Here is a 21,994-nt window from a genome sequence, read left to right on the forward strand (position 1 = left end):
CAACGGATAAATTTTGAGAGCCAAGGTACCACTGTATGCTGAACTTGCAAAGTTAAGAGCCAAAATAAGAAAACCTAATGATTGTTTTGTGGAAGAATGAAAGCCCTTTTCGGACTATTTAAGGAACTATTACAGTATGATGAACTTGCGAGCAGGATTTGAATTATGAGCAACTGAAGGATTTAGAGAATACAGTATTGTTGTTATGGGATAAGAAATCGAAGGTAGTGTGCAGCAGAGGGGGATAAATAAAAACACTGTGGAAAATGAGGTGGGAAGTGGAAAAAAAGATAAATTCATGATGTATTGAAGATTATATGTTAAACTTTTGAAAACTTAATAAAATAAAATTGTGCTTTAAACGTATGGTGTTTATGCAGGATACAGAAGCATGGTAGATAACAGCATTTGTCGAATCTCTTCCTGTTCTGCCTATGTTGTCAAATAGTGTATGTTAAAGTACCCCCAAAATATGTATTTAAAGTATTATTCACATATGTGCATGCCACATACACACGTGAACCAGAAATGAGAAGCATATGTTAAGTTTCTTACCAGCATTGCACCAAAAGAGTTAAGTGGTAAAAGTTCAGCTCCGAAAGGACACTCCTCTGGAAGAAGGAAAAGCTTGGAATGTGTTTTCCTCCTCTGTGATGGAATCTGCGGCTGACAATGATTTGTAATACTCATCCTCCCAATCAAGCACTTTTATTTGCCTAAGGAAAAAGAAGGAAACACAAACCATTCTGAATGGCTCACCACATTTTTTTTAGAAGTTTATGTTTACTGGGTACAAAATGTGCTTTCGTATGGGTGGTAGAACAAAAACAATCTTGTGCTTCATGACTGACTGTTGGCTGGTGAAGTTAGGGTTGCCATGAATTTTCTGGACGTAGCCGGTATTTAGCCCTCGTAAACAGTGTCTGGGCGGAAACCGCTGACATGTCCAGGAAAATCCGGTCATATGGCAGCCCGTGTCGGAAGTGTAGATTTTGGCGAATTTCATTAAAAGTAGCTCAAAAACTCATTTTTCCATTGAGATTTTGCAAATAAAGCTCAACAACTTTTGTTGATTTTCACTTTTTGAAATATGGCAACCCTAGGTGAAGTATATGGCTTTTCTGGGCAGAGCCTCGAAGAATAACACACTCCGGCTGCAATCATATGCACATTAACCTGGGAGTGAGTCCGGCTGAACTCAGTGGGGCCTACTTCAGAGTAGACATGCACTAGCTCCCTAGAGTCACTGGGATCAACTTAAGGTGTTGGCTCTGAGTTAGGACTCTTCCAGGCTTTAAAACCCAGGAACATAGCATGCCACTTCCTGCTTAGGAGCCGGGTATGAATCATTCGTCAATAATACAGTTTGGATTTACAGTGTTTCAAAGTTTCTATAGTGATGAAAGCCATGATTTGGGTGTCTGTCAAATGATTCTTTAGGGACCCAGGTGGCGCTGTGGTTAAACCACTGAGCCTAGGGCTTGCTGACCAGAAGGCCAGCGGTTCGAATCCCTGTGATGGGGTGAGCTCCCGTTGCTCGGTCGCAGCTCCTGCCAACCTAGCAGTTCGAAAGCACTTCAAAATGCAAGTAGATAAATAGGAACCGCTACAGCGGGAAGGTAAACGGTGTTTCCATGTGCTGCTCTGGTTTGCCAGAAGCGGCTTTGTCATGCTGGCCACATGACCTGGAAGCTATACGCCGGCTCCCTCGGCCAATAATGCGAGATGAGCACGCAACCCCAGAGTCGGTCACGACTGGACCTAATGGTCAGGGATCCCTTTACCTTTACCAAATGATTCTTACAAATCCATGCCACACGAAGACTGCCTGGTTTGTTTTTAAGTGATCAGCCATACTTCTAAAATAACCAAGATGCTTCCTGAATAACTCATAGAAGCTTCACACAAATGAGAAGATTCCACTTCCAGTGGATCAATGACAAAAATACCCAGCAATTATGCTGTGGCGTTGTGCACATAGTCAACGGATGCTCATGTAATGGAATAGCACTGTTATATATTTTGTGGTCTGTGTTTGCCTGAGCTTGAGTCTGGACTAAGGATTCTGAGCCCCTGTGTTCTGATTCGATACATGATATCCAATCACAGAACATGTCAGGATTTGGGCCTCTGCCATTAAACTCTTAGTCATGGTCCTTAAACTCTGAGTCATGATTCGCAGATTGGAAGTTTAGACAGCCAATCACTTTGGGTGTGGGAGGGGCCCAGGCCTTCAGAAACATATATAAGCAAGTTGCTTTGCCTCTGTTGTCCAGTTCTGTTAGTTCAATAAACGTTCTTGCTGTTATCACTGTGTCTTGCCTCGTGGGAACCCACCTGCACTTCAAGCACCACTGCTTATGGGTTGCTTAAACTTTGTGGATGGATCCTAAGAACTGCAAGGGGAATTTCACACAAGGAAGGTTTCCTGCACCTCTTCCTTGCTGTGGCGCCTTGTTTCCCTGCCCCAAGCAGTTCTGGTAGGTCAGGAGATGCTCTGAAACAGTGTGGGATGTGATGGGCTTTAGGTGAGAGACACACTGGTAGAAATTGGATGCCTCCTCCCTTGTGTGAATGGAAGTGTTTTCCACTTCCTCAACGGGCTCCCTTGGTCCTGCCCTGAGTGGTTATTAAAATTTGCACACTAAGATAAAAAACTGTTCCTATATGGCACTACGAGAAGGTAACTGCATTGCTAGCATGATTCTCTATAAGACAAGATGCCATTCCCAGATAACATACACAAAAAAGTAGTAATAATAGTGGTAATTTGTCGAACTATTGTTTGTAAGCACACACACAAAACAACAAAGGATCATAACATACTAAAGGAAGTCTTAAATGAATGTTCACAAACAAATTGGGTTGGATTCAGACTCAGTTGAACTTAGGCTGCAGTGAAATCAAGGGGGCAAGTTAATTGTGACTTGTGTTTCATTGATGTCAATGGGGACCAAGCACAGCTTTCTTTGACTGCATCCATTCCCTCACAACACGCTTTATTTGGATATATATACTGCCTTTCTACCAAGGCACTGAAGCTGGTTTTCAATTTTAAAACACAAGCAAGTTATATAAAACGCAGAGTGACAGATAAGTCTGAATCACATTTGAGGTTCAGAAGCATCATAAGCTTATTTTATCTGGGATGGCTTTTGAGGGGTCAGGTGGTTGTTGTTGTTAGCATGCTTTATAACCCATGTACTCAGTGGCTATCTGATCTAGGGATTCACTGGAAAACAAGAATGGGACACTTCATAATTGAGAGTGCGCATGATTTTCCCTTTAAGGAAAAAGAGTCGCAAACAAAGCAGACCACAGCCAAGAATGAACATGGACCGCCTCCTTTGAGGAACAAATGCGTTGCCTTTTCTGTCTTTTCTTCCTTCAACTGGTCCATGTCATAGACCAGGAAGGACTTCTGCATTTTGCTGCCCCTCATTCTGAGCCAGTGCAGACATCTGCTTCTAGGACTCCCAGTCCACTACTTGTATCAAACCCATTACAAAACAAACAAAGAAAAATCAAAACTTTGCAGAAATTCCGTCAAGAAAAACCTGTCCGGTTGCCCTCAGCTTTGCAAGAGATGGTTGCCACGTTTTAACAGACAAGATTAGATGCAGTTTTCTGTTTGCTTCTGTAGCAGAATATCCAAGGTTGCTATATTGAGATAGTCTGGCTGTTTATTTTTGGAATTCTCTCCAGAAAGTTTGTGCGTTTTCTGTAATATCACAAAGGACCTTCTTCTGTTTACAGTTGCTTAGAACTAAGAAGATAGCTATTTACCCAAGTTTTCTTGGCTTCCTCTTGCTCCCTTGATATTCTAGAGTTCCCTGTGGAGAGGGCCAAGAACACACAGTCAAAGCAAGGCAGCAAGTCGTTAATTTTTAATTCAAAGTGATTTTGTGTTGAATGCAAGCAGATGCTGATAATATCAGAAGTCACAGCATAATTTTTTTGATCAAAGGGCTCAAGCGAGCCTGATGAAGCATGCATCTTGCTCGTCTTTGATAAACCACATCAATTATTCACCGTGAAGGCAGACATCCTGACATGAAAGCAACAGATAAAGAGCATAAGCACATGTTCAAGACGAGAGCTGAAGAACATCAGGGTGGGGTGGGGGCAACGGGGTGGGGGCGGGGTGGGGGAACTGGAGGGGTTGGAACAGGTATCAATAACAAAATTATTAACTGGAGACAAAGCCAGTAAAACTGCTTTATTGCCACTTTGAACTCACATTTAACTGGTTATAATAAACGTTGTCCTCGGGGCTATTCAGCACTTTAGGCTGCTGACACCTTCGACGGGGCGTTTTGAGCTTCTGTTCGAGGCAGCTTGGGGAACCTGCAGGACGATAACACAATTTAGATCTCCGCCACGCCAGGTGCTGTAAATCTCTTAGCATATTTTACAATCAAAAGAGCTCTGGCTTCCTAATTCCAGGATTTATTCCCCCTCAACCTGTGCCGTTCTATGTAGGCACGTGGAAACTGGGATACAGTGTTGAGTTTGGAGAAAAAACTGAGCAAAAACTTTGCATTTGTTTTCTAATCCCAGGGTGTGGTCTGAAGGCAAGATTCACCCCCTTGGTTCAACTATATGTTAAGGGTGTGGATGGGCTCCTGGGCAAGCTGCCCCCAAAACCACCTTGGGTTCGATGCTAAATTGAACAGGGGTGTGTGTGTAGTAATCATGGAGCAAACAAATACAAACCCTATATATAGTAAGCATATCTTTCAGTGTTGTGGTGACAAGCTATAACTGCTAGTACAGTGGTACCTTGGGTTACAAAAACCTCGGGTTACAGACTCCGCTAACCCGGAAGTAGTACCTCGGGTTAAGAACTTTACCTCAGGATGAGAACAGAAATTGTGCGGCGGCAGCGGGAGGCCCCATTAGCTAAAGTGGTACCTCACGTTAAGAACGGTTTCAGGTTAAGAACAGACCTCCAGAACGAATTATGTTCGTAACCAGAGGTACCACTGTAGTAGTAGTAGTAGCTGTTACATTCCTCACCTCCCCAAATATAAGATACTAGCTGAAAGTACCTGGCTCTGCCCATAACTTCTAAGAAACTGCTGCCGTTGGGGCCATAACCCCAATGTTGAAATAATAATAATAATAATAATAATAATAATAATAATAATAATAATATTTATACCCCGCCCATCTGGCTGGGCCTCCCCAGCCACTCTGGGCGGCCTCCAACAGAAATATTAAAATACACTAATTTCTTAAAGATTAAAAGCTTCCATAAACAGGGCTGCCTTCAGAAATGTGACTATTCCCACTGGAGCCATAACTGATTATAATAATAAGTTCCCACCAATAATTTATTATTTATACCCCGCCCATCTGGCCGGGTTTCCCCAGCCTCTCTGGGCAGCTTCCAGTAAGAGACTGACCAAATTCTAGCACAGGCCGAACTTTGGGGCAGTAGCTGGTTCTTCTCTGACACCCCCCCTGTCATGGGATTAGGTCTCTTCTTTTTGCCTTTGGACTTATGCAGTCTTGGTCACTCCCTTTTTAATCCTGCAGGGGTCTGCTTTCCTAGCAGGTCACATGTAGGTAAAACATGGGTGGAACAGACCCCTGCAGCTACCAGGCTTGCACCTAGCGCTCACCAGTTTATCAGTGGAGGTTTCAATTCTGCTCAGTTTGTCTATCAGGCACAGGCAGGGCAGTTTGAAAGTCCTCTTGCAAACAGCCCCTGGGCTACCCTTTGCAGATCCTTGGCACAGTCTTAGAACCGTCACACCAAACTGGGTGATGATATCTCAAGAGGCGTCCAAATTGGTGCGGTTTGGAACATTTTGCTTCACCATTATAGATGAAAACGGGCTCTTCCACCCCAGGAACCCTTATGCCAAGTTCAGTGATGATATCTCAAGGGGTGTATCTGAAGAAGTGTACATGCACACGGAAGCTCATACCTATGACAAACTTAGTTGGTCTCTAAGGTGCTACTGGAAGGATTTTTTTATTTTGTTTCGAATGTACAGAGGACAGACAGACAAGCCACACCCACACAGACACACCCACACCCACACCCTGTTGTTAAGCGTCATTTGTGGCTACGTACCACAGTTATAGAACCAACTGCCACTACCAGCTTATAAGGTTCTTAATGCAAGAGGGGATGTCAAAAGACCTCTTGAAATGCTAAACTAATTTATTTATTTCATTGCTCTGTCATTGTACACAGTCCATTTCTCACCCTCAGCTGGACACGCAACTCTCCTCTAGTATCCTAGGCTATTTTTTAAATTTATATTTATGTTAAAAAGTTATCTCATGCCTGTTTTCACAATGGATTCAAAGTGCCTATTGCAGCTATCTGCATTCTCAGACTTAGCAAAGCCCTGTGCTGGCTTTCCAGCTTGATCCTGGGTGGTCTGTAGCTTGCATCCTCCAAAGGAAATGCCCTTTCGCCGAGCCCATTTGTCTTCCTTGTGTAAGTAGCCTAAAATACGATGGGTGGGTGGGTGGGAGGGGGCGGGAAATCTGGTAGCGTTTATCACAGACAACCATATATGGAGGAAACCATATTAACATGTGCTCTCTGCTGTGTCATTAGACAGATTTTGCAAATCATTTTCATACGTTTTGATCCACTCATAAAATTAAAGTTACGGGTAGGTCAAGCAACTCATTCACCTATTGGCTAGTGTTTATTTATAAAAGACTACACAAACTGAGAAAAATTATTAGCAAAAGCGTAATGCCTCAGGTGCTCTATAGCAGTGTTTCCCAACCTTGTGCCTCCAGATGTTTTGGGACTACAATTCCCATCATTCCTGACCACTGGTCTTGCTAGCTAGGAATGATGAGAGTTGTAGTCCCAAAACATCTGGAGGCACAAGGTTGGGAAACACTGCTCTATAGCGAGCATGTCTCTCCATCCGACACCAAATCCCTGAGTGCCTGGGTAGCCTTGCAGATTGAGCTGACCTAGCTTCTACAACCCAAGCTATGTCAGCTATCCACTGATGGTCATCTCCTGTGGGCTCACTCCCATTTGGTCTCTTACTGACTCCTGACACACACACACACTCCCTCCCTCCCCCTCTCTCAGATAAACTTCAGGTCTGGAGCAAGACAAAAGTCAGGGGTGTGAACCCAGAAGAAACAGGTAAGAGTTGTCGGTGGCAAGGAAAAAATAGGTATATAGAAAGGAGACTTCCTGGGTGCCAAGATCTAGGTTTGGTGCAAGTCCTCTTTGGTGAGATAAACCCAGTAGAGATTTAAAATCACAAAATATGCAGCAAAGTAAACCACGGAAATACAGACTGTTAGACCTTTGAAATATGCCATTGTGACTTCCAAAACTTCTGTCTTACCCTAGCATAGAAAAAGACTACACATTTAGAAATCGGGTCCTCCCTCAAAGAGGGCACGTGTTGCGGTGCAACCTGGCAACCAAACCCTGTGTTGTGGGTGGGTACAATTGGATAGCCACAACACCCTATTGGTAGGTCAATTGATGCTGGGCTGAATCAGGCCAATGGGACGCTAGCCAAACCGATCAAGGGACCTATATATGCCCATCCACGTGACTCAGAGCTTCCTCTTTTGGTCAGTGCATCGGAACACCCGCCCACCTCTCCCTACTTTTAGGGCTTGTGTGCTTGACCTTACTATGCCGTCATCTGTCGTCTGTGGTTGGGACAGGGGCACAGCAGAAATTTCCCCCACTTGGCTGATGGGCTGGTGCCACTTGGGTTTCGCCTGCCGCGTAGCAAATCGTCACAACTTGTAAGGCTGCGGATAGGCTCTAGTTCAGGGGATAGGGATGGGGGAACACTCTTTCCATCCCTATGCGAAGGGTATTCCATTAAAGGAATCCAGGGACTCAATGGTTTGGTCAACCCTGAGAGGGGTTGTGCCCGTGCCTGAGTCCAGGGTGACATCTGGGTGGTGGACATAGCATGTTCCCATCTTTCCACCATTCCAGGTGTTCACCCTGGGCTGATCTATGCTGGTGCCCTGGGTCAGCGCTACCTGCAATGGTGCAGGGAGCTAGTCGAACCAGAGCCTATGCAACCACTCACCAGATGTAATCAATAAAGTTGTGGCCTAAATTCTGCCAAAAACCAAACCAAAATTTGAGTCTTGTCTGAATTTATTTACAGGTGGAGGTTTTAAGGTCTAAAAATGCAAAGTTAAAAATGCTTTACTTACAAACTCTCCAAAGGTCATGTTCCTGTGCTTTTCCATACAGCATTCAGATATAGTTGTAGAACTTGGCTTAGTTACAGTGGTGAAAATACCTAAATTATTGATATAGGAACATTAAGCTTCTCTGGTAGACTGGAGGGGAACAAAGGCTTGATTACTTAGTCCCTCCCTAGGTGATCTAATCCTAGCAGGACAGCTTACTCTATGGTTATAACCCATTCATGCATAAATTAGACTTAAGCATGTTGGTTTTATGAGGCTGGTTATCCCACAAGGGTCTTGTGGCAGATTAACAGATTTATTATGGCATAAACTTTTGTGGACGAGAGCCAACTTCATCTGGGACATTGTTATTCTGAAAATAAAGGGGGAAGAAGAAGAAGAAGAAGAAGAAGAAGAAGAAGAAGAAGAAGAAGAAGAAGAAGAAGAAGAAGAAGAAGAAGAAGAAGAAGAGTAGTAGTAGTAGTTTGGATTTGATATCCCACTTTATCACTACCCTAAGGAGTCTCAAAGCGGCTAACATTCTCCTTTCCCTTCCTCACCCACAACAAATACTCTGTGAGGTGAGTGGGGCTGAGAGTGTGTGACTAGCTCAAGGTCAACCAGCAGCTGCATGTGGAGGAGCGGAGACGCGAACCCGGTTCCCCAGATTACGAGTCTACCACTCACCAGGAAATGCAAGAACACATAAAACAATGAAGAATTTTGCGGCACCTTAAAGACTGCCATATCCTCTGAACAGAAACGCTTTCTTGAGGGGAGACATCTGGATCTTGCACGTTAAATTAGCAATTGTTCATATACTGTGGTATAAACTGGAATGGCTCTACATCAATGGCTGTCCATGAAAGCCTGTGATTGAGAAACTATTGCCAAGCATTCATTCTAAAGATGCCTATCTAGCTAAGCAGTTTATACAGAGCACAGACAAGCAGACCCACTCCTATTCCCCGCTCCCCCATGAGATGAACCCTTAGACTACTACTCTTGGTTAGCTAGCTCCAGACACGCACAGATCCTATGCAGCTATATTAAAACTTCTGTCTGAATTTGCTTTATTTTGATAGATCAAGAATAGTTTAGATACGGTACCATTGCTGTAAAAGGATTACAGATTCTGGTGGCGTTTTAATGGGGGTCTGTGCTTCTTCATTGCTCACTAGTGCCTCTGATGATGAAGGGTAGAGCTATCCCTGTTCTAACCATGTGGAAAATAGAGAGGGGTTTATCTCAGGCATGTCCAACAGGTCAATTGCGATCTACCGGTTGATCGCAGGGGTGTCCCAGGTTGATCGCGGTTTATTGACCGCCTTAGCGTTTTTTGTAGACCCCCCCCCAAAAGAACTCAACAACATTCGCCAACCCTGGCCCCCCAAAAGCTCAACAACTTTGTGGTCTACTCTCCACAAAAAAGAAGCTCAACAACTTTGGCCAACCCTCCCCTAAAAAACCCTCAACAACTCTTGGCAATGACAATGGGTAGATCACAGCCAGTCTTTTTATACTGTGAGTAGATCACAGTCTCTTGGGAGTTGGATGTGCCTGGTGTATATGAATGTAGCAACTCAGCAAGAATACATTGGTGCTAAAGGCATTCTTGAGGGAAGAGGATTGCATGGACCTGAGACAGTGCTGGCTCAGATACACCCTTAAGAGAGAAGAGGGTGTGAACATTTGCATGCCGGGCAACATCATTTAAAATTTTAGGCTGGCGGAGTGAGTCAGAACACCAAGGCTTTCTGTTTGAGAGAGAGAGAGAAATCACCACAGCCCTTCAGTTCAAAAGAGTGGTGGTGGGAAGAACAAAAAATCCTCTCTCTTTACATGGCATCTTTTGCATCTTACTACTTGTTTTAGAAATATTAAGTTCAGATGAAAGTGAGGCCCTGATAACAATGTCTTTTTAAAAAATCATACCCATAAGTAACGGGATTAGAATTTTATTCTAATAATCGGGCAGAAGTCTTATTTTACATTTCCCTGCTGTCTAGAGAAATTCTGCTCCTCCCAACAGCTAAAAGCCTGCGAAGATAGCCAACGGGGAATGTTTGAAATGACTGCAGTGAGCTCTTGAGAGCCCTTCCCTGCCCCTTGGAAAGAGGGGATCTTGAAACTGACAACGTTGGTGCACAGTTTCCAAATTACTGGGGTGGTGGCAGGTTGCGAGTTAGAGCTGTCTCCACCTTGAGTTCTTGAAGTAAGTTGACCTCTTTTGATAGGGCTTTTTGATGGACTAACTGCACAACCCTACATATGCCTGATCAGAAGGAAGTCCCATTGAGTTCAAGGGGTTTTACACCTGGGAAAGTGGCTACAGGATTGCAGCCCAATAGTATGATTAAAACAGCAACAGTCCTGATACTGTATATTCAGTCCTGAATATACCTCATTGGAGTATATTCACAGAATGCTTGAAATATACCCTTGTCACTTTCATGAATGGCTTTAAGGGCATGCTGCCTGCCTTAAGCAGGTAAAATGTTGCAGTTTGTTTGTTCCCCAGGATACTTCAAAGGATGGTACTTGCAAATCCTCAGAGCTGCATGTTTCAGGTTTTATGTATATTTTCCATTCCTTCTAAATAATCTAAAGTAATGTAAAGCTGGGCGAGGAGTAGGAGTATTCAAGCATTAGGGTATTAACAGCAAGAGGTGGAGGAACAAGCCAACAAATAAAATTTAATAGAGCCGTTTAAAGAATTTCATTAATAATTAAGAAAATAAACAATTATTTTAAAGATATATCAGTATGACCATAAAGATAGCAAACTCACTGATTTCCAACCTTTCACATCAGAGGGAACATGAAAGTGCAACTCTTAATTATTGGCAAATATTAGCACAGGCTCCTGGGAGCTCATCATAACATTTCAAGGTCCAAGTTCATAAAAATTTAAGCAGTGTTTAAAATCATGTTAATTTGTTCTTTGTTTCTTCTCCTACTAGTCTAATTTATTTCAAAGTACTTTGGTTCTCAAGTTCAGATATATTGATTGTGCCTGAGTAATGCATTGTTATAGCCTAGGGAGAAGATTTCTGTAGAAGAAAAAAAAAACATGTCTTTGTTCTCCTTTGATAATTTATATGTATTTATATGTATTTTGATGCTTTTGAGAATTTCCAGTTTCCCTTTGGATTGCATCTCTTCTTTCAAGATTTCAATCCCCCACCCCCTTGAAGTCTCAGGGAAATGGGGGGAAATGTACTTCTTCTGTCTTGAAACTACAAGAATGAATGGAAGCTGGTCTAGGATGTTGATTCCAAAGGGGGAAAAAAATATTTCTTCAGCACCATATAAGTTTCTAGCAAAATCCTGAAAGCAGGACCTCACTTTTATGGGCACAGAAACAGAAGCAGCTTCCTTGAGCATCAAGGTCTTTGCAAAGTCTTTACAAAGACAAACTAAGGCCCTGTAAGTGCGATAATTCTGTGAGTTTCTCATGTTGCTATCTTGAGGTATGTGACATCTCTGCTGTCACTGACTTATCCCAGAATGAGTGAGAAGTACAGTGGTACCTTGGTACTCGAACGGCTTGGCTCCTGAACAAATTGGCTCCCGAACACCACAAACCTGGAAGTGAGTGTTCCGGTTTGTGAATGTTTTTCGGAAGCCGAACGTCCAATGCGGCTTCTGCGGCTTCCGATTGAGTGCAGGAAGCTCCTGCAGCCAATCGGAAGCAGCGCCTTGGTTTTTGAACCATTTCAGGAGTTGGAACGGACTCCCGGAACGAATTAAGTTGAAGAGCCAAGGTACCACTGTAATTCACTTTGCCAGGGTTGTTTATGCTCCTTCCCAAGCTGAGGAATAAGCTATGGACAAAGGTTGCTTGAGGATAGATTGCCCTGAATTGTGCTCCTGATTTGTGCGCCTTCTTTTCCTACTATGTTTGAACCCCCATCCAGGGGCGTACCCAGGATCAAAACTGCGGGGGGGGGGCAAGGCACGGGAGGGGAGGGGCCACAAAGTGGGAACGTGGGCGGGGCTATGGAGCCCAGGTGAAACTGACTCTGGTCTCACTTAGGCGCCGCGAAGCGGCGGCCGCGACACAACCCCAAAAGCACATGTTATCACCTAAGGATTTCTATATGTTCAAGTAGGCATATCACCACCATCACCACCCCGGTGAGGGCTTCCGTGCTCTGGGCAACTGTGCGGCAGGCAGGCATTCGAGAAGTACAGCCTTGGCTCAGCCTAGTGGTGCTGCAACGAGAAACGCTTCGCCCATCATCTGGCCAGCTGTGGAGGGTCCATGAAACCTTCCCTGGCAGAAAAGAGGCAACCCGATCCCAAGACAGGAACCGTTGCTGGATCAAAGCGCCCCCTTACAATAACAGACTGGTCCTGTTAGTTAGGGTTCATGGGAGTTGTAGGCGAAAACATCTGGAGGGCCGCAGTTTGGGGATGCCTGATCTAGTCCAACCCCCTGCAATGCTGGAAAATCAGACTTGCATTATCAGCACCATGCTCTAACCAACTGAGCTCTCCATAAAATGACATACTTGAAGCAGTATCTTCAGGATGTGGCTAGGGCTTTCAAGCTAAGCTGTCTTCTTAGTTGCCGAAATTCATAGCTTAAAAAAGTGAAATAGCTCCGCTTCTCTGCTTTCCTTCTCTAGCAACCTTGTACAGTCGTACCTTGAATCCCAAACGTCTTGGTACTTGGACATTTTGGCTCCTGAACACCGCAAACCCGGAAGTGAGTTTTCCAGTTTGCTAATGTTCTTTGGAACCCGAACATCCGATGTGGCTTCTGGAGCTTCTGATTGGCTGCAGGAGCTTCCTGCAGCCAATCAGAAGCCATGCTTTGGTTTCTGAACATTTTGGAAGTCGAATGGACTTCTGGAACGGATTCCGCTCGACTTCCAAGGTACGACTGTATAGAAAAACCTTGTGCCTTCCCACCTCCTTGAACCAATCAAAACAGTAGCACTAAGTTTCTTTTTCCCAAGGAAAGGAGTTTCTCTCTACCCATTCCCTGAGCAACATGTTAGCCCTTTTAGTTTCTACTCTTGGCCACTGCCTTGACCTGCTCCTCAAAAAGCAGAGCTGGGCCCAGCAGCACCCCCAAACTTTTCAACTGATTGTAACAAAGCACCACAACTCCTTATATAATCATTATGTTTCTAGGGTTTCCAAATATTACAACATCTGCAGAAGCAGCATCATTCAACCAGAAGCTGCGTCATTCATCTGAGCTGCCTGCTGGACCAGGAAGACTTCATCAAAAAAGCGCAGAGAGTCAGAGTCCGGTAGCCACACTCAGTTGGAATGGTTTCAGAGATCACTCTAAACATCCTGTTGACAATCTGAATGTGTGTGTGTGTGTGGATGTGTGTATGTACATCAATACATACATTTAGGATTGGGGGTGGTTAAGTGCCTCCTTTGCCCCTCCCCACAGACACCCATGTGCCTATCTGATAACTCTGAAGCAGTCAAGGGGAGATGTTTTTCTTTTCACTTCTCTTTGAAACATTCCAACTTTTCAACCACTTCTAATTCCCAACAACAGCAGCTTTGTTTACTCAGATGGAGCACATTTATAGAGCCAATGAATGCTAAGGAAATTCATTAGCGCAGTTGCTTTGATGTCACTTGTATCCCAGAATCTGTGGCACACACTCTACTACAACGGGGAGAGCTGCCTTTTGTTTATAACCTCTAAACAGAACCATTTGAATACACACTCGCACACATGCTCTCAGAAGGCGCTCGTAACAGAAGCCATGCATCTCCCTCTGCGTGGTTTCATGACTTATGGTTTCACTTTGGACACCAGTTCTGTGTGGAATCACATGCTTTAAATTACAAAGATCACACATTTTTCAAGGTCCTTTCTTTCTAAAGACTATAGGCTGTTTCATACATGTTTATGAGGAGCCAAGGTGCCTCAAGATGCTTTGTTGTTGGCCTCAGTGTTTACAATTCTCTCCTATACACGCACATCTCCAGATGATCTACTTATTCATCATTCGTCCCAATTTGCTTGCACAAAGCTTTCGTGGCTGTTCTGTTCAGTCTGTACTGAGCATTTGTTCTGCTTTGTTTACAGGGCAGTTATACAACAACGAGCAATTCCTCCTGGTATGCTTGTGGGGTAATCATACAGCTTCCCATTAATCATTTGTTCATCCCATACTTTTCAGGTCCAAAAATGAAAAGTGGATTTATTGTGCTGAGGTGAAAGAGTGGTTTAATCTACCTTAATTGCACAAACCTAAATTTCAACCCCTCCCTCAAAACAGTGACAATCTGGAGGTTACAATGTGCAAAATCTACCAGTTGATGATTTGATACAGCTCATGGTGTGGGTTCTAGTCTACAAGCTTGGCTGTCAGTGGCAGAGTGGTAGACCTAAGCCTGAGAGTTGTCTGTTCACTGGAATAAGACACATGGAGTCTATGTAACGGACCCTATCATGCAAGTTACAATTACAAGGCTCCTATACTTTCTCTAACGGGGTGACAACTTTTACTGGCCATTCTCCTTTTTTACCTGTAACAACCAGTTCGTTTTAAGAAAAGAACAACAGAAAGACATTAGAAATAAAGTTCCCAACTTTTCCCTTTCCTTGCCTACCTGTCAAATTTGGCCTGCCAGGGTTGGGGAGATAAGGATCTGGCCTGTTGGTCAGAAAAATGTTCCCCACCCTGCTTTAAAGAAGAAATTCAGCAGGTGAAGCACACACCAAGCTCCCTAAATCTCCCTTTCCCCTTTGCCTTCAAAAGTTGTCTGTCAGAAGTCCAGGGATATTTTCCTTATCACCTCCATGTCCCTTGAACTATTTTTACACATCTGTGATTTTTGCACCTTGTCTCCTTTCATAGCCAACTTTGAACTTCTTGGCCCACCGGAATTGTAAAATGCTCAAGGCTGAGAACCCTAGTTTGGGACTATGTCATTTTTCTCATCTCCCCTCTTTCCTTAGCATTTTCTGGGTCTTACACAGCCACAATCTGTCATCTGCCCATCCTCCAATGTTTCATTCCATCCCTCCCCACTCCACTCAACCTGCTCTTACAATGGGTTCCTACTGAGCATGTGTAGGGAACACCCTTATAAATCACACTGGCTAACACTGGTCACAAAAGTGCCTTTTAAATAAATAAATAAAATGACAAACATGTCACACAACTCATGGGTGATGTACATCCTAGATGTTGACCCAACACAACAGTTTCAGAAAAGACAAATGGCTATATCATTATCCCCAAAGCTCCCTTCTCTAAATCTATTGAAGAAAAATGCACAGCACTTGTCAACTTGCTGAAGTCAATTGTCAAGCATTTAATTCATTTCAAAATGCCCCCCCTAAAAAAACACTATGGGGGGGCACCGAAACTGCCTCGGTCCCTAGGAGTTGGCACATATGATTGATTGTGGTGGAATTGTCACATATTTCTGTTAAAGCGATTCTGCTTAATATAATTTGAAATAAGAAGTTGATCTTAGGAAGTGCCACTGTTGTCATTGCATGAATCCTGCAGAAGGAAGAGGGAGAAGGTACTTCTTGAAGGTCTGGCTTTATCTGTCTGAACACAGGATTAAACTTTCAGTCTCTGATATCACACTGTGACCACTTCCCACCAGGCCCATTCACTGAGTGCCTTGCCTTGTTTAGATTACAGGCCTGGAAGATAGGGCCTGTGCTTGTCCCTTCATTTTTTTTAAGCAGGCTCTCTAGATATGAAAAAAAAAAACCTTATATAGTAATTGGTTTCAATTGGATTTAAGTTTGCTTTGTTTCTTTGGATGTATGCATTGAAATATACCCTCAGGTCCTCATGAGAAGAGAAGACTCTCTGGAAAAGACCCTGATGTTGGGAAAGATGGAGGGCACAAGGAGAAGGGGATGACAGAGGACGAGATGGTTGGATAGTGTTCTCAAAGCCACCAACATGAGTCTGACCAAACTGTGGGAGGCAGTGGAAGACAGGAGTGCCTGGTGTGCTCTGGTCCATGGAGTCACGAAGAGCCGGACACGACTGAGCGACTAAACAACAACAAACCCTTTACTGAGGATATGAGTGGAGAGTTATTTCATCATTTCCATTGATGAAAGCCAGTGTGGTGTAGTGGTTAAGAGCGGTAGACTCGTAATCTGATGAACCGGGTTCGTGTCCCCGCTCCTCCACCTGCAGCTGCTGGGTGACCTTGGGCTAGTCACACTTCTCTGAAGTCTCTCAGCCCCACTCACCTCACAGAGTGTTTGTTGTGGGGGAGGAAGGGAAAGGAGAATGTTAGCCGCTTTGAGACTCCTTAGGGTAGTGCTAAAGCGGGATATCAAATCCAAACTCTCCTCCTCCTCTCTGCTATCCCACCCTTGACTTACGTTCTTGGCAACTTCCTTCCTGACCATCCCTTTTAAATTCCAAACTATATCAGTCCTTGAAGTGCAGAAAAGGCTTTGCCCAAAGTGGAACAGTTTGACAGCTATTCATAACATAAAAATGCTATACTTACACTTTGCTAATATGCCATATTGAATTAATAACCACCACCAAACTTGGCACAATTTAGTTCTCAGCGGTATCTGACAGTAACCAAAGGCTGAGAACATAATGCTGGCAGTGGCAGCACTCTATTGTCTAACCATATCTGTCAGAAAAGGCCAAAATAAAAGATGACAATAGTTGCTTGATTTAATTATTAGTTTGAGCTTGGCCAGTGACATCATGGTAGATGAACATATTGGCATGTGGTTTGGTACTGTCAACTATCACATCAATATATTGGTATGTGAAGTCTGAGAAATTATCAGAATCTGAGCTGGGAACACATAAACTCATTTGTGAGATCACTGGGATTTTGAAACTCTACAGATAACAAAAGAAATGATCAAGCCAAAGAGGATCACTTAAGATGGCAATCCCACCTACTGGAGAATAAGTCCCATTGAGCTTAGTTGGACTCAAAGTTAATTAGAGTTTCACTGATTTCAGAAGGAGACAACTTAAGTTCATGCTTAACCCTCTCATTGAAATAAATGCAAATTAATTTAATCAGAGAAAAGTTGTTAACATTTACTAAAGATTGGAAACCTCTCATAGAGTTTGTGTGTGAAAAAGGAAATGAAATAACGACATTTGGAACTGGGGACTGAAGATAATGTTGGATTATAGAAAGTGGTTTAGTTGGGTATTATATTAGAGTGAATTAAGCAAGTATTGTTTATTTTCTCTTTTCTCTTTAAACTTTTTTCTAACTCTTCTTCTCTCTCTCTCTCTCTCTCTCTCTCTTCTTTTCTTCTCTTCCTCTTTCTTCCTCACTATGTTGATGTCTTATTAGACTAATGTTGGATAAAAAAGATATTTGATATTAAGTCTTGTATTGTTCTCTATAACCTCTAATAGAATTTATTTAAAAATCTGAAATCAATGGAATTTAAAATGCTTTATTTTGGTTGGGTTGGAATCAGAGAGTCTAACTTATTACAATGCCTAAATGGACATAAAAATATGTATACTTGGATATCCAATCCCATGTCAAATCTGAGTCAGTTCTTATGACATCATAGATGTAATCGTAGATGTTACCAAACCTGTGGCTACTTTTATCTTAATCTGCTTTTAAATGGAAAGATGTACATTCTAGATTGTAGAGAGGCAGAAGGGACCAACTGAGATCCTTGGTTAGATGGTGACAAATGGAAGACAGAAAGCAGAACAGCAGCAGCAGAAAATAAGTCAACCCTATCTCTTTAAAAGGACAACCTAGTCCTTTCAAGCAGTGGAAAAACGAAGTAGAAGGCTACAGCCTTTGTTAGGGTTGCCATACATCTGGGTTTTCCTGGACACATCTGGGAATTGGGCTCCAAAAATGGCGTCTGGGCAGATTTTTGCTGAATGGGCAAAATGTCTGGGAAAACCCAGACGTATGGCAAGTAGGGCAATTTTTAAAATAAAATAAATGCTTTAAAAATCCAAGAAATACGGCAACCCTACCTTTGTAAGTCTACAGATGCACTGTTATGGTTCAGTCAAAGGTACAAAAAGTCGATTCTAATAATATATATATATATATATATATATATATATATATATATACACGTAAAGGGTCCATGTTTGGGACTTTCCACTTTTCTCAGAAACCGCTTGACCGATTGTGTTCAAATTTGGACACAGCGCCCAGTACCAATACACGAGTGCCAACATAACCTTAGATTCCACACGTGGCAAACCTTTGGCAGATAAAAATGGAATTTTCTCAAAAAACATAGCGCCCTCCACTGGACGTCAAAGGAACATACACCTCACCTGCTGCCATTGGCTGCATACTATCAGTGACATCACAACAGAACATTCCAACCAACTGAATATGGGCCTTTAACAGAAAACAACACCATGCGGGGGAACCGGCCAGGCTGCAGGGGTTTGCGAGGGGGACAGGGTGTGGCCAGTCACAGGAATGAGCCGGGGGGTGGAGGGGGTGGGATAGGTCATGGGTCGAGACAGAGTGGGGGGAATCACAGGGATGACCTGGGGGTGGGGGAGGAGGGGGCATAATAGGTCATAGGTCGGGACAGAGTTGGGGGAGTCACAGGAATGAGCCGCGGGGGGGGGGGAAGGGAACAGAATAGGTCATGGGTCGGGACAGGGTGGGGCAGTCACAGGGATGATCCACAGCAACGCGTGGCCGGGACAGCTAGTAGTAGTAGTAGTTGTAATAATAATAATAATAATAATAATAATAATAATAATAATAATAATTTATTTATACCTTGCTCATCTGGCTGGATTTCCCCAGCCACTCTGGGTGGCTTCCAACAAAGATAAAAAAATACATTAAAACACCAGTCATTAAAAACTTCCCTAAACAGGGCTGCCTTCATAAAAGACAGACTCACTTTCCAACGACCAGTTGTAAATGCCCTCAGTGCAACATGATGGCCTGACCCTGCATCCTCTGCCAGGGGCGGAGGAAGGGTGTGTGGTGGGCGTGGGCTGCCCGGGGTGTCACCACTGAGGGGGGGTGTGACAAAATGCCGGGTGACACTAACCGCGGGGCCTGCAGTGCACCCGAACCACATGTCTCTCCTGGGAGAGACGCAGTGGCTTGGGCGCGCGCAGGCTCCACGCTGCCGAAACAGTCTGCCCGCCACCTCCCCCACAGCTGTAGGGCGGCTGAGTGGGAGGAGGCAGGCAGACTCTGGAGGCCCTGTGGTGCGCCCCGCCCCTGGGCACGCCACCCCAGGTGCCCGAGCGGCTTCCTCCGCCGCTGTCCTCTGCATATCTGGCTAACAAGCAGGGCGCATGGGGGATAAAACTATTTCATCTTATACATCAGTCAGTGTTCCCCAACCTTGGGCCTCCAGCTGTTTTTGGACTACAGTTCCCATCATCCCTGACCACTGGTCTTGCTAGCTAGGGATGATGGGAGTTGTAGTCCAACATCAGCTGGAGGCCCAAGGTTGGGGAACACTGCTATACATGGCTTGGGAAGGAATGAAGGGTTAAATATCACGTGTAAAGTTTCTTGTTAAAAAAAAGAAGCAGCAAAATTTCATAGCATTCAAGAGTTTATTTGTTGAGAATAATATGGAATAGACATCTGGCTTTATTTCTCGCCATCATTCATTCCCACTGGCGTAATTAATAAAAGTTATGCATAAATCACAGGGAGATCATTAAATCCACTTGCTCACACTGTTAAATAATTGCCAAATGCACACAGCACATAAAAAAAACGTAGCCCATGTATGTGCTGACTTGAAGATTTAAGAACGCTCGAGGATTTAGTTTCTCCTTTGAGTGCTACACCCAGTTCCTCAGAGGTTGGTTTTCTCGTGCTGATCCTATGCGGCCAGCCATGTAGAAAGAGAACCAGTTATTGAGATCTGTTCTGGCTGCCCTGGAAGCAGGGAAGGCACGCTGCTTTATTTTCAAAAACTGTTTCACAATCTCGAGGGGGACCCTTTAAAAGTATAAATCACAGGTAGATTAAGCCAGAAATGGCAGGCGGAAAGATGACCTGGGAAAGAAAGCTTCTGAAAGAAAGGATATTAATGTTTGTTTGTTTTTTAAAGGCAGAAACTCTGGAAACTGAGAGCCAGCAGTTGAGAAGATGAAGATGATGAAAGTTGTCAAGGAAGCTGTAGTTAAGAAACTACCAATTGTATAACTAACTTTGGAAAGGTCTCAGTGAAGAAAATGACTCTCTTGTCAGGCCAGAATGCTGTGTCCTCAGTTAAGAAGGTTGGAGTCACAACTTTATTGTTCACATTTCAATTGCCTGTGGCTACTAGCTTGCAAGTCCTCAGCTTTCCTTCCTTCCTTCCTTCCTTCCTTCCTTCCTTCCTTCCTTCCTTCCTTCCTTCCTTCCTTCCTTCCTTCCTTCCTTCCTTTTCACTCTTTCTTCAAAAATATGGAAACAAGGAACAGATGAGCAACTTAGTAGAGCCAGTGTGCAAAGAATAGGGATTCAAATCCCTACTCAGCCACAAAACTCATTGGATAAACTTGAGCCTATATCTCAGCCTAAAACTACCTAGCAGGGCTCTTGTGAGAATAAACATTTATCCTCCCTCTTCCTGGTCTGGAAAATTGCTGAGCTACAACTATGCTTACATCTTTTAGTTTTGTTGTTTTTAAATTGCATACTTTATATTATTATTATTTTAAATGTTTATCACTACTCTTTTATACAGCACCTTCAAACAAACAAACAAACAAACAAACAAACAAACAAACAAACCAAGCAGACTGAAGTGCCACTATTAGACACCAAAGCATAAAATCCTGCATTTTTAATGGCACAAAAAATTGAGATAAGATGCTGGGAAAGGGTGTCCTCAACGGAATCTGCTGCCCTAAGCCTCTGCTTCATGTTGCTGTGTGTTGAGGCCGGCCCCAGCCACTTGAACTAGACTCCTCTCCAAGGAGAATAGAGAATGTTGCACAATACCCTCAATATATTGTGTATATATAATGTAGCATAGACATTTCTGGAAGGTAACTATCCTAATATAATTCAATATACAATGGCTTGGCTCCTGTGAACTGTGGGAGGAAGGTCCCAGAAAGCGAATTTCCTGTCCTTCTCTTTGGAGAGAGGGAGAAATAACCCCAACCAGATAAAGTTACCTGCATGAGAGGGCAGGGGTTACAGGGGGTGGGGACTAGGACGCGGGTGGCGCTGTGGTCTAAACCAGTGGTCCTCAACCTTGGGCCTCCAGATGTTTTGAGACTACAATTCCCATCATCCCTGACCACTGGTCTTGCTAGCTAGGGATCATGGGAGTTGTAGGCCAAAAACATCTGGAGGCCCAAGGTTGAGGACCACTGGTCTAAACCACTGAGCCTCTTGGGCTTGCCGATCAGAAGATCAGCGGTTCGAATCCCCGCGATGGGGTGAGCTCCCATTGCTCTGTCCCAGCTCCTGCCAACCTAGCAGTTCAAAAGCATGCCAGTGCAAGTAGATAAATAGGTACCATCGCAGCAGGAAGGTAAACAGCATTTCCGTGTGCTCTGGTTCCTGTCATGGTGTCCTGTTGCGCCAGAAGCGGTTTAGTCCTGCTGGCCACATGACCCAGAAAGATGTCTGCGGACAAACACCAGCTCCCTCAGCCTGAAAGCGAGATGAGCACCACAACCCCATAGTCGCCTTTGACTGGACTACCGTCCAAGGGTCCTTTACCTTTTTATCTTTTACCAGGGGGTGAGGTAATCCCATGGTACAAGCCTACTTTGACTCAGAGTTCCCAGGTCCCAAGCCAAGACCTTAATGGAGACCCATGCGATCCCTAAAATCCAATAAGCAGAGAGGGCCAGACAGCAAATATGGCTACTACAGGTCTCGGGTGTGTGGTCGGGGC

General features: G+C 43.9%; 1 protein-coding gene across 1 annotated transcript in view; it reads right to left on the reverse strand.

Moving 5' to 3' along the window:
• Window positions 1-559: 559 nt before the first annotated feature.
• Window positions 560-21,994, reverse strand: part of MYO3B (myosin IIIB) — a 253,454-nt gene continuing 232,019 nt past the window's right edge. The window contains exons 33-35 of the mRNA XM_060281215.1: window positions 4,241-4,347; window positions 3,787-3,833; window positions 560-716 (exon numbers count right to left, since the gene is read on the reverse strand). Of these exons, the coding sequence (XP_060137198.1) occupies window positions 590-716; window positions 3,787-3,833; window positions 4,241-4,347 (281 nt within the window). The 3' untranslated portion in view covers window positions 560-589. The remainder of the gene's footprint in view (window positions 717-3,786; window positions 3,834-4,240; window positions 4,348-21,994) is intronic.

This window comes from Zootoca vivipara, chromosome 1 (assembly GCF_963506605.1).
Source record: "Zootoca vivipara chromosome 1, rZooViv1.1, whole genome shotgun sequence".
Classification (NCBI taxonomy): domain Eukaryota; kingdom Metazoa; phylum Chordata; class Lepidosauria; order Squamata; family Lacertidae; genus Zootoca; species Zootoca vivipara.